The sequence below is a fragment of the Pristiophorus japonicus genome, chromosome 27 (assembly GCF_044704955.1).
Source record: "Pristiophorus japonicus isolate sPriJap1 chromosome 27, sPriJap1.hap1, whole genome shotgun sequence".
Taxonomy (NCBI): domain Eukaryota; kingdom Metazoa; phylum Chordata; class Chondrichthyes; family Pristiophoridae; genus Pristiophorus; species Pristiophorus japonicus.
In genome coordinates this window covers 1,959,257-1,974,370 of record NC_092003.1, presented here as the reverse complement: position 1 = coordinate 1,974,370, position 15,114 = coordinate 1,959,257, and the positions used below count along the sequence as shown (strand labels likewise).

The following is a 15,114-nucleotide window of genomic DNA, read 5'->3' as shown; positions in this document are numbered from 1 at the left end:
CGATATATTTCCAAGTCAGGATGGTATGTGACTCGGAGGGGAACTTGGAGGTGGTGGTGTTCCCATGCGCCTGCTGCCCTTGTCCTTCTAGGTGGTAGAGATCGTGGGTTTGGGAGGTGCTGCCGAAGAAGCCTTGGTGAGTTGCTGCAGTGCATCTTGTAGATGGTACACACTGCAGCCAGGGTGCGCCGGTGGTGGAGGGAGTGAATGTTTAAGATGGTGGATGGGGTAGTGATTAAGTGGGCTGCTTTGTCCTGGATGGTGTTGAGCTTCTTGAGTGTTGTTGGAGCTGCACTCATCCAGGCAAGTGATTATACACTCCTGACTTGTGCCATGTGGATGATGAAAAGGCTTTGGGGAGTCAGGAGGTGAGACACTTGCCGCAGAATACCCAGGCTCTGACCCGCTCATGTAGCCACAGTATTTATGTGGCTGGTCCGATTAAGGTTCTAGTCAATGGTGACCCTCAGGATGTTTATGGCAAGGGATTCGGCGCTGGTAATGCCGTTGAATATCAAGTGGAAGTGGTTAGACTCTTGCTTGTTGGAGATGGTCATTGCCTGCTGCTTGTGTGGCGCGAATGTTACTTGCCACCAATCAGCCCAAGACTGAATGTCGCCCAGGTCTTGCTGCATGCGGGCATGGACTGCTCCATTATCTGAGGAGTTGCAAATGGAACTGAACACTGCATTCATCCGCGAATATTCCCACTTCTGACCTTAAGTATGATGGAAGGAAGGTCATTGATGAAGCAGCTGAAGCTGTTTGAACCTAGGACACTGCCCTGAGTAACGCCTACACGATGTCCTGAGGCTGAGATGATTGGTCTCCAACAACCACAACCATCTTCCTTTGTGCTAGGTATGTCTCCAGCCCGTGGAGAGTTTTCCCTGATTCCCATTTACTTCAATTTTACTAGGGCCCTTTGATGCCACACTCGGTCAAATGCTGCCTTAATGTCAAGGGTAGTCACTCTCACCTCACCTCTGGTATTCAGCTCATTTGTCCATATTGGGACCAAGGCTGTAATGAGGTCTGGAGCCGAGTGGTCCTGGCAGAACCCAAACTGAGCATCAGTGAGCAGGCTATTGGTGGGTAAATGCTGCTTGGTAGCACTGTCGATAACACCTTCCATTACTTTGCTAATGATTGAGAGTAGACTGACGGGGCAGTAATTGGCCGAATTGGATTTGTCCTGCTTTTTGTGGACAGGACATACCTGGGCAGTTGTTGACATTGTTGGGTATGTGCGAGTGTTGTAACTGTACTGGAACAGGTTGGCTAGAGGTGCGTCTAGTTCTGGAGCACAAGTCTTCAGCACAACAGCAGGGATGTTGTCAGGTCCCATAGCCTTTGCTGTGTCCTGTGAGCTCAGCCGCTTCTTGGTGTCACATGGAGTAAATTGAATTGGCTGAGACTGGATTCTGTGTGATGGTGGGAACCTCAGGAGGAGGCGAAGATGGATCATCCACTCTGCACTTCTGGCTGAAGATGGTTGCAAACGCTTCAGCCTTGTCTTTTGCACTCGTGTGCTGGGCTCTGCCATCCTTGAGGATGGAGATGTTCATGGAGCCTCTTCCTCCCATCAGTTGTTTAATTGTCCACCACCATTCACGACTGGATGTGGCAGGACTGCAGAGCTTTGATCTGATCCATTATGGGATTGCTTAGCTGTGTCTATAACATGCTGCACCCGCTGGTTAGCATGCATGTGTTGCAGCTTCACCAGGGTGGCACATCAGTTTTAGGTATGCCCGGTGCTGCTCCTGGCGTGCTCTTCTACACTCCTCATTGAACCAGGATTACATAAGAACATAAGAAATAGGAGGAGGAGGAGGCCATTCGGCCCTTCGAGGCTGCTCCACCATTCAAGAAGACCATGGCTGATCTTCTACCTCAAGTCCACTTGCCTGTACCCATATCCCTTGATTCCCTTAATATCCAAAGATCTATTAATTTCTGTCTTGAATATGCTCAAAGACTGAGCTTCCACAGTTCTCTGGGGTAGAGAATTCCAAAGATTCACCACCCTCTGAGTGAAGAAATTCCTCCTCATCTCAGTCCTAAATGGCCGACCCCTTATCCTGAGACTGTGACCCCTGGTTCTAGACTCCAGGGGAAAACATCCTCCAGCATTTACCCTGTCAAGCCCTGTCAGAATTTTATCTGTTTCAATGAGATCACCTCTCATTCTTCTAAACTCTAGAGAATATCGGCCCAGTCTGCTCAAATTCTCCTCATAGGACAATCCCCCCATCCCAGGAATCAGTCTGGTGAACCTTCGTTGCACTCCCTCTATGGCAAGTATATCCTTCCTTAGGTAAGGAGACCAGAACTGTGCACAATACTCCAGGTGTGGTCTCACCAGGGCCCTGTATACTTGCAGTAAGACATCTTTACTCTTATACTCAAATCCTCTTGTAATAAATGCCAACATACCATTTGCTTTCTTAATTGCTTGCCATATCTGCATGTTAACTTTCAGTGATTGGTGTACAAGGACACCTAGGTCCCTCTGAACACCAACATTTAACAATCTCTCACCATTTAAAAAATACTCTGCTTTTCTACTTTTCCTATCAAAGTGGATAACTTCACATTTCTCCATATTATATTCCATCTGCCACATTCTTGCCCAATCACTGAGCCTGGCTATATCCCCTTGAAGTCTCTTTGCATCCTCCTCACAACTTACATTCCCACCGAGCTTTGTATCATCAGCAAACTTGGATATATTACAATTGGTTCCCTCATCCAAATCATTGATATATATTGTGAATAGCTGGGGCCCCGGCACTGATCCTTGCAGTACCCCACTAGTTACAGCCTGCCAACCTGAAAATGATCCGTTTATTCCTACTCTCTGTTTTCTGTCCGTTAACCAATCCTCAATCCATGCTAATATATTACCCCCAATGCCATGGGCCCTAATTTTGTTTAATAACCTCCTGTGTGGCATCTTATCAAATGCCTTCTGAAAATCCAAATGCACCACATCCACCGGTTCCCCTTTATCTATTCTGTTAGTTCAACCTCAAAAAACTGTTAACAGATTTGTCAGACATGATTTCCCTTTCATAAATGCATTTGACTCTCCCCAATCTTCTTATTTTTTACGTTGGTTGGACTTGATTGGTCCCCTAGCTTGATGGCAAAGGTAGAGTGAGGGATATGCCGGACCATGAAGTTGCAGATTGTGGTGGAATACATTTCTGCCGCTGCTGGTGACCCATAGCGCCTCATGGATGCTAGGTTTTGAGCTACTAGATCTGTTCTGAATCTATCCCATTCAGCACGGTAGTTGTGCCACACAACAAAATGGAGGCTGTCCTCAGTGTGAACACAGGACTTCTTCTCCACAAGGACTGTGTGGTGGTCACTCCAACCAGTACGGTCATGGAAAGATGCATCTGTTGGTGTTGGTTCTTGTTAAGTATTTAACCCCTTGGAACCTGTATTACACTACCAACCGAGGGCCTATCTGTTGCAGTCCCAAGGGATCCCAGCATCCCTTGGGAACATGGTATATAAGCAGGCCACCCACGAGGTACCTGCACTCTGGAGTCGCATTAAAGGAGCTAAGGTCACACTTGCTCATTGTACACAGTACTCAGTTTCCGTCCTTTATTATGAGTGTAACAATTGGCGACGAGGTAACGAACAACCGCGCAAAAATGCATAGAACAGTTGGTACCCTGGAGAAGTTCTCAGAAGGGGACACTTGGGAGGCCTCCGTGGAGAGACTCGACCAATACTTTGTGGCCAACGAGCTGGAAGAGGACGAGAACGCTGCCAAACGAAGGGTGATCCTCCTAACTGTCTGTGGGGCAACAACCTATGGGCTCATGAAGAATCTCCTAGCTCCGGCAAAACCAACAGAGAAATCCTACAAAGAATTGTGTACGCTGGTCCGGGCCATGAGATAATCCTTCGCAAACTGTTGACTGTAGAAACTCCGAGTCTAAGTAAAGCCATAACGATAGGCCAGGCGTTTATATCCACCAGCGACACCACCAAACAGATTTCGCAGAGTAAAGAAGTTTCAGCCAATACTGTGCATAAAGTAACGTCGGTTTCGAGCAGATATATACATGGCAGAACGTACACGCCGGCTACTGCTGCCCGACCTCAGATGACCCAGAGTCCACCATCAATCGTTAATGTGAGGCAGTTAACACCTTGTTGGCGCTGTGGAGGTAATCCTCAGCCCCATCAATGTCGCTTCAAGCACGATGCGTGCAACGGTTACAGAACAATGGGACACCTCTAGCGAATGTGCCGGCGAGCTGCAAACCCTCCAAACCACCACGTTGCAGAGGAAAATCGATCCACTGGGGATCAGGCTGAATTGGAGACTCGTACCGAGGAGGCAGAAGTGTGTGGGGTACACACATTCACTACGAAATGTCCACCAATAATGTTGAAAGTTGATCTGAACGGAATCCTAGAATCTATGGAACTGGACTTGGGTTCGAGTCAGTCCATAATGAGTAAAAAGGCCTTCGACAGGCTGTGGGGCAAAAAGGCACATAGGCCCAAGCTCAGCCCCATTCACACCAAACTAAGGACTTACACCAAGGAACTAATCCCTGTAATTGGCAGTGCAGAAGTCAAAGTCTCCTATGACGGAGCAGTACATGAACTCCCGCTGTGGATTGTGCCAGGGGATGGCCCCACATTGTTTGGCAGAAGCTGGCTGGGTAAAATCCGCTGGAATTGGGACGACATCCGAGCGCTTTCATCTGTCGACGACGCCTCATGTCCCCACGTTCTGAGCAAGTTCACATTGTTGTTCGAGCCAGGGATTGGAAGCTTCTCTGGGTAGATCCATTTGGTTCCCGGTACGCGACCCATCCACCACAAGGCACGGGCGGTACCGTACATGATGCGTGAGAAAGTAGAAATTGAGCTGGACAGGCTGCAGCGAGAAGGCATCATCGTGCCGGTGGAATTCAACAAGTGGGCCAATCCGATTGTCCCGGTACTTAAAGAGGATGGCACGGTTAGAATTTGTGGGGACTATAAAGTAACGATTAACCGTTTTTCACTGCAGGACCAGTACCCGCTACCCAAGGCAGACGGCCTATTTGTGACCCTGGCTGGAGGGAAGACGTTCACCAAGCTGGACCTGACCTCGGCCTACGTGACGCAGGAGCTGGAGGAGTCTTTGAAAGGCCTCACCTACATCAACACGCACAAAAGTCTGTTTATCTATAACAGGTGCCCGTTCGGGATTCGGTCGGCCGCGGCAATCTCCCAATGGACCACGGAGAGCCTGCTAAAGTCAGTTCCTCGCACTGTGGTTTTCCAGGACGTCATACTGGTTACAGGTCGGGATACCATGGAGCACGTGAAGAACCTGGAGGAGATTCTTAGTCGGTTGGATCGCGTGTGGCTCAGGTTGAAACACGCAAAGTGTGTTTTCCTGGTGCAAGAGGTTGAGTTTTGGGAAGAAGAATGCAGCAGACGGCATCGACCCACCGACGCCAAGACGGAGGCCATCAAGAACGCGCCGAGACCACAATCCGTGACGGAGCTGCGGTCATTCCTGGGACTCCTTAACTATTTCAGTAATTTCCTACCCGGGTTAAGCACCCTGCTTGAATCTTTACTTGTGCTACTGCGCAAGGGAGATGACTGGTATGGGGGAATTCACAAGAGATTGCCTTTAAGAAAGCCAGAAACCTGTTGTATTCAAACAAACTGCTTGTCCTGTATAACCCTTGTAAAAGATTAGTGTTAGCTTGCGATGCGTCGTCATACGGGGTCAGGCTAACGAACCGGGGATTTTGCAACCGGTCGTTTTTGCATCCAGGAGTTTGTCCAAGGCCGAAAGGGCCGACAGCACGATTGAAAAAGAGGCTCTGGGGTGCATTTACGGAGTAAAAAAAAATGCACCAGTACTTATCTGGTCTCAAGTTTGAGCTTGAAACTGACCACAAGTCGCTCATATTGTTGTTCTCTGAGGGCAAAAGGATTAACACTAATGCCTCTGCCCACATCCAAAGATGGGCGCTCACACTGTTGGCATACAACTATGTAATCTGCCACAGACCGGGCACAGAGAACTGCGCAGATGCTCTCAGTCGGCTGCCATTGCCCACCACCTGGGTGGAAATGGCACAGCCAGTGGACTTGCTCATGGTCATGGAGGCATTCGAGAAACATAGAAACATAGAAACAGAGAAAATAGGTGCAGGAGTAGGCCATTCGGCCCTTCGAGCCTACACCGCCATTCAATAAGATCATGGCTGATCATTCCCTCAGTACCCCTTTCCTGCTTTCTATCCATACCCCTTGATCCCCTTAGCCGTAAGGGCCATATCTAATTCCCTCTTGAATATATCCAATGATCTGGCATCAACAACTCTCTGCGGCAGGGAATTCCACAGGTTAACAACTGAGTGAAGAAGTTTCTCCTCATCTCAGTCCTAAATGGCCTACCCCTTATCCTAAGAGTATGTCCCCTGGTTCTGGACTTCCCCAACATCGGGAACATTCTTCCCGCATCTAACCTGTCCAGTCCCGTCAGAATCTTATACGTTTCTATGAGATCCCCTCTCATCCTCCTAAACTCCAGTGAATAAAGGCTCAATTGATCTAGTCTCTCCTCATCTGTCAGCCCAGCCATCCCGGGAATCAGTCTGGTGAACCTTCGCTGCACTCCCTCAATAGCAAGAGCGTCCTTCCTCAGATTAGGAGACCAAAACTGTACACAATACTCCAGGTGTGGCCTCACCAAGGCCCTGTACAACTGCAGTAAGACCTCCCTGCTCCTATACTCAAATCCTCTCGCTATGAAGGCCAACATACCATTTGCCTTCTTCACCGCCTGCTGTACCTGCATGCCCATTTTCAGTAACTGATGAACCATGACACTCAGGTCTCGTTGTACCTCCCCTTTTCCTAATCTGCCGCCATCCAGATAATATTCTGCCTTCCTGTTTTTGCCACCAAAGTGGATAACCTCACATTTATCCACATTATACTGCATCTGCCATGCATTTGCCCACTCACCTAACCTGTCCAAGTCACCCTGCAGCCTCTTAGCGTCCTCCTCACAGCTCACACCGCCACCCAGTTTAGTGTCATCTGCAAACTTGGAGATATTACACTCAATTCCTTCATCTAAATCGTTAATGTATATTGTAAATAGCTGGGGTCCCAGCACTGAGCCCTGTGGCATTCCACTAGTCACTGCCTGCCATTCTGAAAAGGATCCGTTTATCCCAACTCTCTGCTTCCTGTCTGCCAACCAGTTCTCTATCCGCATCAGTATATTACCCCCAATACCATGCGCTTTGATTTTGCACACCAATCTCTTGTGCGGGACCTTGTCAAAAGCCTTTTGAAAGTCCAAATACACCACATCCACTGGTTCTCCCTTGTCCACTCTGCTAGTTACATCCTCAAAAAATTCCAGAAGAATCGTCAAGCATGATTTCCCTTTCATAAATCCATGCTGACTCGGTCCGATCCTGACACTGCTTTCCAAATGTGCTACTATTTCATCCTTAATGATTGATTCCAACATTTTCCTCACTACTGATGTCAGGCTAACCAGTCTATAGTTACCCGTTTTCTCTCTCCCTCCTTTTTAAAAAAGTGGTGTTACATTAGCTACCCTCCAGTCCATAGGAACTGATCCAGAGTCGATAGACTCTTGGAAAATGATCACCAATGCATCCACTATTTCTAGTGCCCCGTTACGGCCCGCCAGATCAGGACTGTCCTTTGTAAAAAACTGTGTCCTCCATGGGAGCTGGTCCAGTGTCCCAGCGGAGATGCAGGAGGCGATTAAGCCGTTCCACTGGCGCACAAACGAAATGTCCCTTCCGGCGGACTGTCTGTTGTGGGGTAATCGCGTGGTCTTGCCCAAGAAAGGCAGAGATACGTTCATTTGTGAACTGCACAGCACCCACCCGGGCATTGTAATGACGAAAGCCATAGTGTGTGGTGGCCCGGCATTGACTCAGATTTAGAGTCATGCGTGCGCCAGTGCAACACTTGCTCTCAGCTGAGCAATGCACCGAGAGAGGCACCGCTAAGTTTGTGGTGATAGCCCTCCAAACCGTGGTTGAGGATCCACGTGGATTATGCGGGCCCATTTCTAGGCAAAATGTTTTTGGTTGTCGTGGACGCTTACTCAAAATGGATTGAATGTGTGATAATGTCTGTAAGCACGTCCACGGCCACCATTGAAAGCCTATGAGCCATGTTTGCCACGTACGGCTTGCCTGATGTCCTAGTTAGCGACAATGAGCCGTGCTTCACCAGTGCTGAATTCAAGGAATTCATGATCCGTAACGGGATCAAACCCCGTTCAAGCCCGCATCCAACGGCCAGGCAGAATGGGCAGTTCAGACCATCAAGCAAAGCTTGAAACGCGTGTCAGATGGCTCCTTGCAGACCCGGCTGTCCCGAGTGCTGCTCAGCTACCGTACCAGACCCCACTCACTCACCGGGGTTCCCCCAGCCGAACTGCTCATGAAAAGGGCACTAAAAACAAGGCTCTCTCTTGTCCATCCTGATCTCCATGATCACGTGGAAGACAAGCGGCATCAACAAAGTGTGTACCATGACCACGCAAATCTGTCACGCGATATTGAGATCAATGATCCTGTGTTTGTGCTCAATTATGGACATGGTTCCAAATGCCTTGCTGGCATGGTCACAGCGAAAGAGTGGAATAGGGTGTTTCGGGTCAAATTGATCAATGGTCAAACGCACAGAAAGCATTTGGACCAAATCAAATTGCGGTTCACCAACAGCTACGAACAACCCGAAGAAGACACCACCAACTTTGACCCTCCAACACACACACACACAAGTGACAACTGACATCATGTTTGACCACGAAGCCGAACTCACCATCCCCAGCAGCCCGGCAAGGCCGGCTGCCCAACAGCCTAGTGAAGAACTAACCAACTCACCCACACCCACATTTGTACCGAGACGATCGACAAGGGAGCGAAAAGCCCCAGATTGTCTCACCTTGTAAATAAGTGTACCGTTGACTTCACGGGGGAGTGATGTTATGTATTTAACCCCTTGTAACGTGTATTAGACTGCAACCAGTGGGCCTACCTGTCAGAGTCCCAAGGGATTCCAGTTCATGCGGAGTTAGCTGAGGGCAGGAAAAATTGCGAGCATCCCTTGGGAGCACGGTATATAAGCAGGTACCTGCACTCTGGAGTCATAAGAACATAAGAATTAGGAACAGGGGTAGGCCATCTAGCCCCTCGAGCCTGCTCCGCCATTCAATAAGATCATGGCTGATCTGGCCGTGGACTCAGCTCCACTTACCCGCCCGCTCCCCATAACCCTTAATTCCCTTATTGTTTAAAAATCTATCTATCTGTGATTTGAATACATCAGTCATTGAAGGTTAGCATGCAGGTACAGCAGGCGGTTAAGAAAGCAAATGGCATGTTGGCCTTCATAGCGAGGGGATTTGAATACAGGGGCAGGGAGGTGTTGCTACAGTTGTACAGGGCCTTGGTGAGGCCACACCTGGAGTATTGTGTACAGTTTTGGTCTCCTAACTTGAGGAAGGACATTCTTGCTATTGAGGGAGTGCAGCGAAGGTTCACCAGACTGATTCCCGGGATGGCGGGACTGACCTATCAAGAAAGATTGGATCAACTGGGCTTGTATTCACTGGAGTTCAGAAGAATGAGAGGGGACCTCATAGAAACGTTTAAAATTCTGACGGGTTTAGACAGGTTAGATGCAGAAAGAATGTTCCCAATGTTGGGGAAGTCCAGAACCAGGGGTCACAGTCTGAGGATAAGGGGTAAGCCATTTAGGACCGAGATGAGGAGAAACTTCTTCACCCAGAGAGTGGTGAACCTGTGGAATTCTCTACCACAGAAAGTAGTTGAGGCCAATTCACTAAATATATTCAAAAGGGAGTTAGATGAAGTCCTTACTACTCGGGGGATCAAGGGTTATGGCGAGAAAGCAGGAAGGGGGTACTGAAGTTTCATGTTCAGCCATGAACTCATTGAATGGCGGTGCAGGCTAGAAGGGCTGAATGGCCTGCTCCTGCACCTATTTTCTATGTTTCTATGTTTCAATGAGCTAGCCTCAACTGCTTCCTTGGGCAGAGAATTCCACAGATTCACAACCCTCTGGGAGAAAAAATTCCTTCTCAACTCGGTTTTAAATTGGCTCCCCCATATTTTGAGCCTGTGCCCCCTAGTTCTGTCTCCCCGACCAGTGGAAACAACCTCTCTGCCTCGATCTTGTCTATCCCTTTCATTATTTTAAATGTTTCTATAAGATCACCCCTCATCCTTCTGAACTCCAACAAGTAAAGACCCAGTCTACTCAATCTATCATCATAAGGTAACCCCCTCATCTCTGGAATCAGCCTAGTAAATCGTCTCTGTACCCCCTCCAAAGCTAGTATATCCTTCCTTAAGTAAGGTGACCAAAACTGCACGCAGTACTCCAGGTGCGGCCTCACCAATATCTTGTACAGTTGCAGCAGGACCTCCCTGCTTTTGTACTCCATCCCTCTCGCAATGAAGGCCAACATTCCATTCGCCTTCCTGATTACCTGCTGCACCTGCAAACTAACTTTTTGGAATTCATGCACAAGGACCCCCAGGTCCCTCTGCACCGCAGCATGTTGTAATTTCTCCCCATTCAAATAATATTCCCTTTTACTGTTTTTTTTTTCCAAGGTGGATGACCTCACATTTTCCGACATTGTATTCCATCTGCCAAACCTTAGCCCATTCGCTTAACCTATCTAAATCTCTTTGCAGCCTTTCTGTGTCCTCTACACAACTCGCTTTCCCACTAATCTTTGTGTCATCTGCAAATTTTGGTACACTACACTCTGTCCCCTCTTCCAGGTCATCTATGTATATTGTAAACAGTTGTGGTCCCAGCACCGATCCCTTTGGCACACCACTAACCACCGATTTCCAACCTGAAAAGGACCCATTTATCCCGACTCTCTGCTTTCTGTTCGCCAGCCAATTCTCTAGCCATGCTAATACATTTCCTCTGACTCCGCGTACCTTTATCTTCTGCAGTAACCTTTTGTGTGGCACCTTATTGAATGCCTTTTGGAAATCTAAATACACCACATCCATCGGTACACCTCTATCCACCATGCTCATTATATCCTCAAAGAATTCCAGTAAATTAGTTAAACATGATTTCCCCTTCATGAATCCATGCTGCGTCTGCTTGATTGCACTATTCCTATCTAGATGTCCCGCTATTTCTTCCTTAAATGATAGCTTCAAGCATTTTCCCCACTACAGATGTTAAACTAACCGGCCTATAGTTACCTGCCTTTTGTCTGCCCCCTTTTTTAAACAGAGGTGTTACATTAGCTGCTTTCCAATCCGCTGGTACCTCCCCAGAGTCCAGAGAATTTTGGTCGATTATAACGAATGCATCTGCTATAACTTCCGCCATCTCTTTTAATACCCTGGGATTCATTTCATCAGGACCAGGGGACTTGTCTACCTTGAGTCCCATTAGCCTGTCCAGCACTACCCCTCTAGTGATAGTAATTGTCTCAAGGTCCTCCCTTCCCACATTCCTGTGACCAGCAATTTTTGGCATGGTTTTTGTGTCTTCCACTGTGAAGACCGAAGCAAAATAATTGTTTAAGGTCTCAGCCATTTCCACATTTCCCATTATTAAATCCCCCTTTTCATCTTCTAAGGGACCAACATTTACTTTAGTCACTCTTTTCCGTTTTATATATCGGTAAAAGCTTTTACTATCTGTTTTTATGTTTTGCGCAAGTTTACTTTTGTAATCTATCTTTCCTTTCTTTATTTAAGAAGCTAAGGTCACACTTGCTCATTGTACACAGTACTCAGTTTCCATCCTTTATTATGAGCGTAACAGTTCTCTCACCTCCTGCCGCAGGCCCAGAATGGCAGCTTCGGAACTCGGCCAGCTCGGTCAGTATTGGTGTTACCGAGCCACTCTTGGTGATGGACATTGAAGTTCCCCACTCACAGTACCTTCAGTGCTTCTTCCAAGTGGTGTTCAACATGGATGGGTACTGATTCATCAGCTGAGGGAGGGCGGTTGGTGGTAATCAGCAGGAGGTTTTCTGGCCCATGTTTTACCTGATGCCATGAGACTTCAAGGGGTCTGGAGTCGATGTAGAGGACTCCCAGGGCCACTCCCTCCTGACTGTATACCACTGTGCCACCACCCTTGGTGGGTCTGTCCTGCCGGTGGGACAGGACATACCCAGGGATGGTGATGGAGGAGTCTGGGACATTGGCTGAAAGGTATGATTCTGTGTGTATGACAATGCCAGGCTGTTGCTTGGCTAGTCTGTGGAACAGCTGTTCCAATTTTGGCACATGTCACCAGATTTTTTAAATTCATTCATGGGATGCGGGCGTCACTGACAAGGCCAGCATTTATTGTCCATCCCTAACCGCCTTTGAAGCCACCTTCTTGAATAGGTGGCTCCCTCAGTACTTCTCCGACAGTACATCACTCCCTCAGTACTGCCCCTCCCACAGTGCAGCGTTCCCTCAGTACTGCCCGTCCGAAAGTGCGCTGCTCCCTTAGTACTGCCCCTCCGATAGTCCAGCGCTCCCTCAGTACTACCCCTCCGACAGTGCGGCGCTCCCTCAGTACCGCCCCTCCGACAGTGCGGCGCTCCCTCAGTACTACCCCTCCGACAGTGCGCCGCTCCCTCAGTACTGCCCCTCCGACAGTGCGGCGCTCCCTCAGTACTGCCCCTCCGACAGTGCGGTGTTCCCTCAGTACTATCCCTCGAAAGGACCAGAACAAAGGACTAGAAAATTAAAATACGATTAAAGTTTGAGATAGAAAGACTGAAAGTAAATTGTCAAAGCAACACTGGTGATAAACCGCACCCTTGGCACTGAAACAAGAACCAAAGTCTCTTTCCATTCCCGCTTGTGTTTATCATCATGTCAATAATTCTTGTGGCTTCATGATTTGTGTGGAATGTTTTCAATTTCTTATATAGAGATTATCAGTGAGTGCCGGGAAGCAATGAGGAACAAGATCAGAAACCAATCACACCCCACCGTGTGCTCACAGAGGTTGATTTCAGACATAAATGGCCCCAGCAGGAGATGCAACGAGGGGCAAGAGAAAGGTGGGTGTGAAGGAGGATCTTACAGAAGGCGGGAAAGGGGTGCAGAGGGTTCAGGACGGAGGGTCCTGGATTTTCCGCACTCCCAGGCCCCAATTGCACACTAGAAACAAATGATAAAAACTAATTTCAGCTTTTATTTTGATGGAAATCATGAATTTAAGCTAAGAGTACAATTCTTTGCTCCTATTTTCTTGCGCCTGTGTGAGAGAATTGTTGTGCGTTCTTTGTTTTTGCGTTTTCTTACCAGTGACGAGAGCTTTTAAAAAAATTGCAGGAACAGAGTTGCTTCAGTCCAAGGTGAGATCAAGATTTCAGTAAGGGAGACCTGGCTCAAACAAGGACAGGAATTGGAACTTAACTTTCCTGGCTACAAGATATTCAGTCGGCGTAGAGAAGGAAATTTCAGAAAGGTTCGGGAGATATGGAGTCAGGATAATGGGGAACTGAAATGATCCGAATATCGACTGGGATAAAACAGTGTAAAAGGCAAGGAGCGGGAGGAATCCCTGAAATATGCACAGCAGCACCTTGTTGATCAGTGTGTTTCCAGCCCAATGAGGAATGATGCAGAGCTGGATCTAGTCCTGGGGAATGAAGTGGGGCATGTTTCAGTGGGGGATCTTGAATAAGTAGCCACTACTGTACCGGATTGTCGTCAGTCATCAGTCACAGGCGGTCCCTCGAAACGAGGATGACTTGCTTCCACGCCAAAAAAGGATGAGTTCCCAGGTGTTTCAATGAAGGACCCGAACTATATCCTCCAGGGTGGAAGTTGCCTGCGCGTGGATTTTTTTTAATGTGTGGTGGCCGTTGCTCACCAGCCGCCACACGGGCTTGACGTAAAACCCATCTGGTTCATCAATGCCCTTTAGGGAAGGAAACTGCTGTCCTTACCTGGCCTGGCCTACATGTGACTCCAGACTCACAACAATGTGGTTGACTCTTAACTGAGGGCAACTCAGTTGTATCAAACTGCTCGGAAAAACAACAAAAAAAAACAGACTGACCACCCAGCATCGATCTAAGCATCAGATTTAGACATGACAAATAACCCAGCCCAGTCGACCCTGCAAAGCCCACCTCACTATCATCTGGGGAATTGTGCCACAACTGGGAGAGCTGTCCCACAGAATATTCAAGCAACAGCCTAGCATTGAATATTCACCGAATCATACCTTTTTGCAAGTGTCCCCGACTCCTCCATCACCATCCCTGGCTATGTCCTGTCCCACCAGAGATGGCGGTACAGTGGGGAGGAAGTGGCCCTGGGGGTCCTCACCATTGACTCCGGACCCCATGATGTCTGATGGCTTCAGTTCAAACATGGGCAAAGCAACCTCCTGCTGATTAACATCTACCACCCTCCCTCAGCTGATGAATCAGTACTCCTCCATGTTGAGCACCATATGGAAGAACCGATGAGGGCAACAAGAGCACAGAGTGTACTCTGGGTGGAGATTTTCAATGTCCATCACCAAGAGTGACTCGGGGGGCGAGGAATGGGGGCTCGGGGGGAGAGAGGGGAATGGGGGAGAGAGGGGGAATGGGGAGTCGGAGGGAGAGAGGGGAATGGGGGTTCGGGGGGAGAGAGGGGAATGGGGGCTCGGGGGGGAGAGAGATGGGGGCTCGGGGGGAGAGAGGGGGAATGGGGAGTCGGGGGGAGAGAGGGGAATGGGAGCTCGGGGGGGGGAAGAGATGGGGGCTCGGGGGAGTGGGGAGAGATGGGGATTGTGGGCTCGGGGGGAGAGATGGGGATTGGGGGCTCGGGGGAGGGGGGGAGAGATGGGGGATAGGAGGAGATTGGGAAACTGTGGGGAGGGGTGGAAAGAGAGAGTCGTGAATCTCGAATTTTTGCCCCAGAGAGTTGTGGAGGCTGGGTCATTGACTATATTCAAGGTGGAGATAGACAGACTTTTGAACAACATGGGAGTCAAGGGTTATGCGGAGCGGATGGGGAAGTGGAGTTGAGACCAAGATCAGATCAGCCATGA

At 48.7% G+C, this 15,114-nt stretch overlaps 1 protein-coding gene across 10 annotated transcripts in view; it reads left to right on the top strand.

The window, feature by feature from the left end:
• Positions 1–15,114, top strand: part of LOC139239404 (putative uncharacterized protein DDB_G0285119) — a 174,810-nt gene that overhangs the window by 121,629 nt on the left and 38,067 nt on the right. For 8 of the 10 annotated variants that reach the window (XR_011588639.1, XR_011588641.1, XR_011588642.1 and 5 more), the window contains one exon: positions 12,992–13,123. Coding sequence is in view for 1 of the 10 variants with exons in the window: in XM_070868102.1 (XP_070724203.1) it covers positions 12,992–13,123 (132 nt within the window). In the remaining 9 variants the exon portion in view is untranslated. Of the gene's footprint in view, positions 1–12,991; positions 13,124–13,397; positions 13,421–15,114 lie in introns of all 10 variants that reach the window. The other 2 variants (XR_011588644.1, XR_011588643.1) reach the window with 1 other exon arrangement.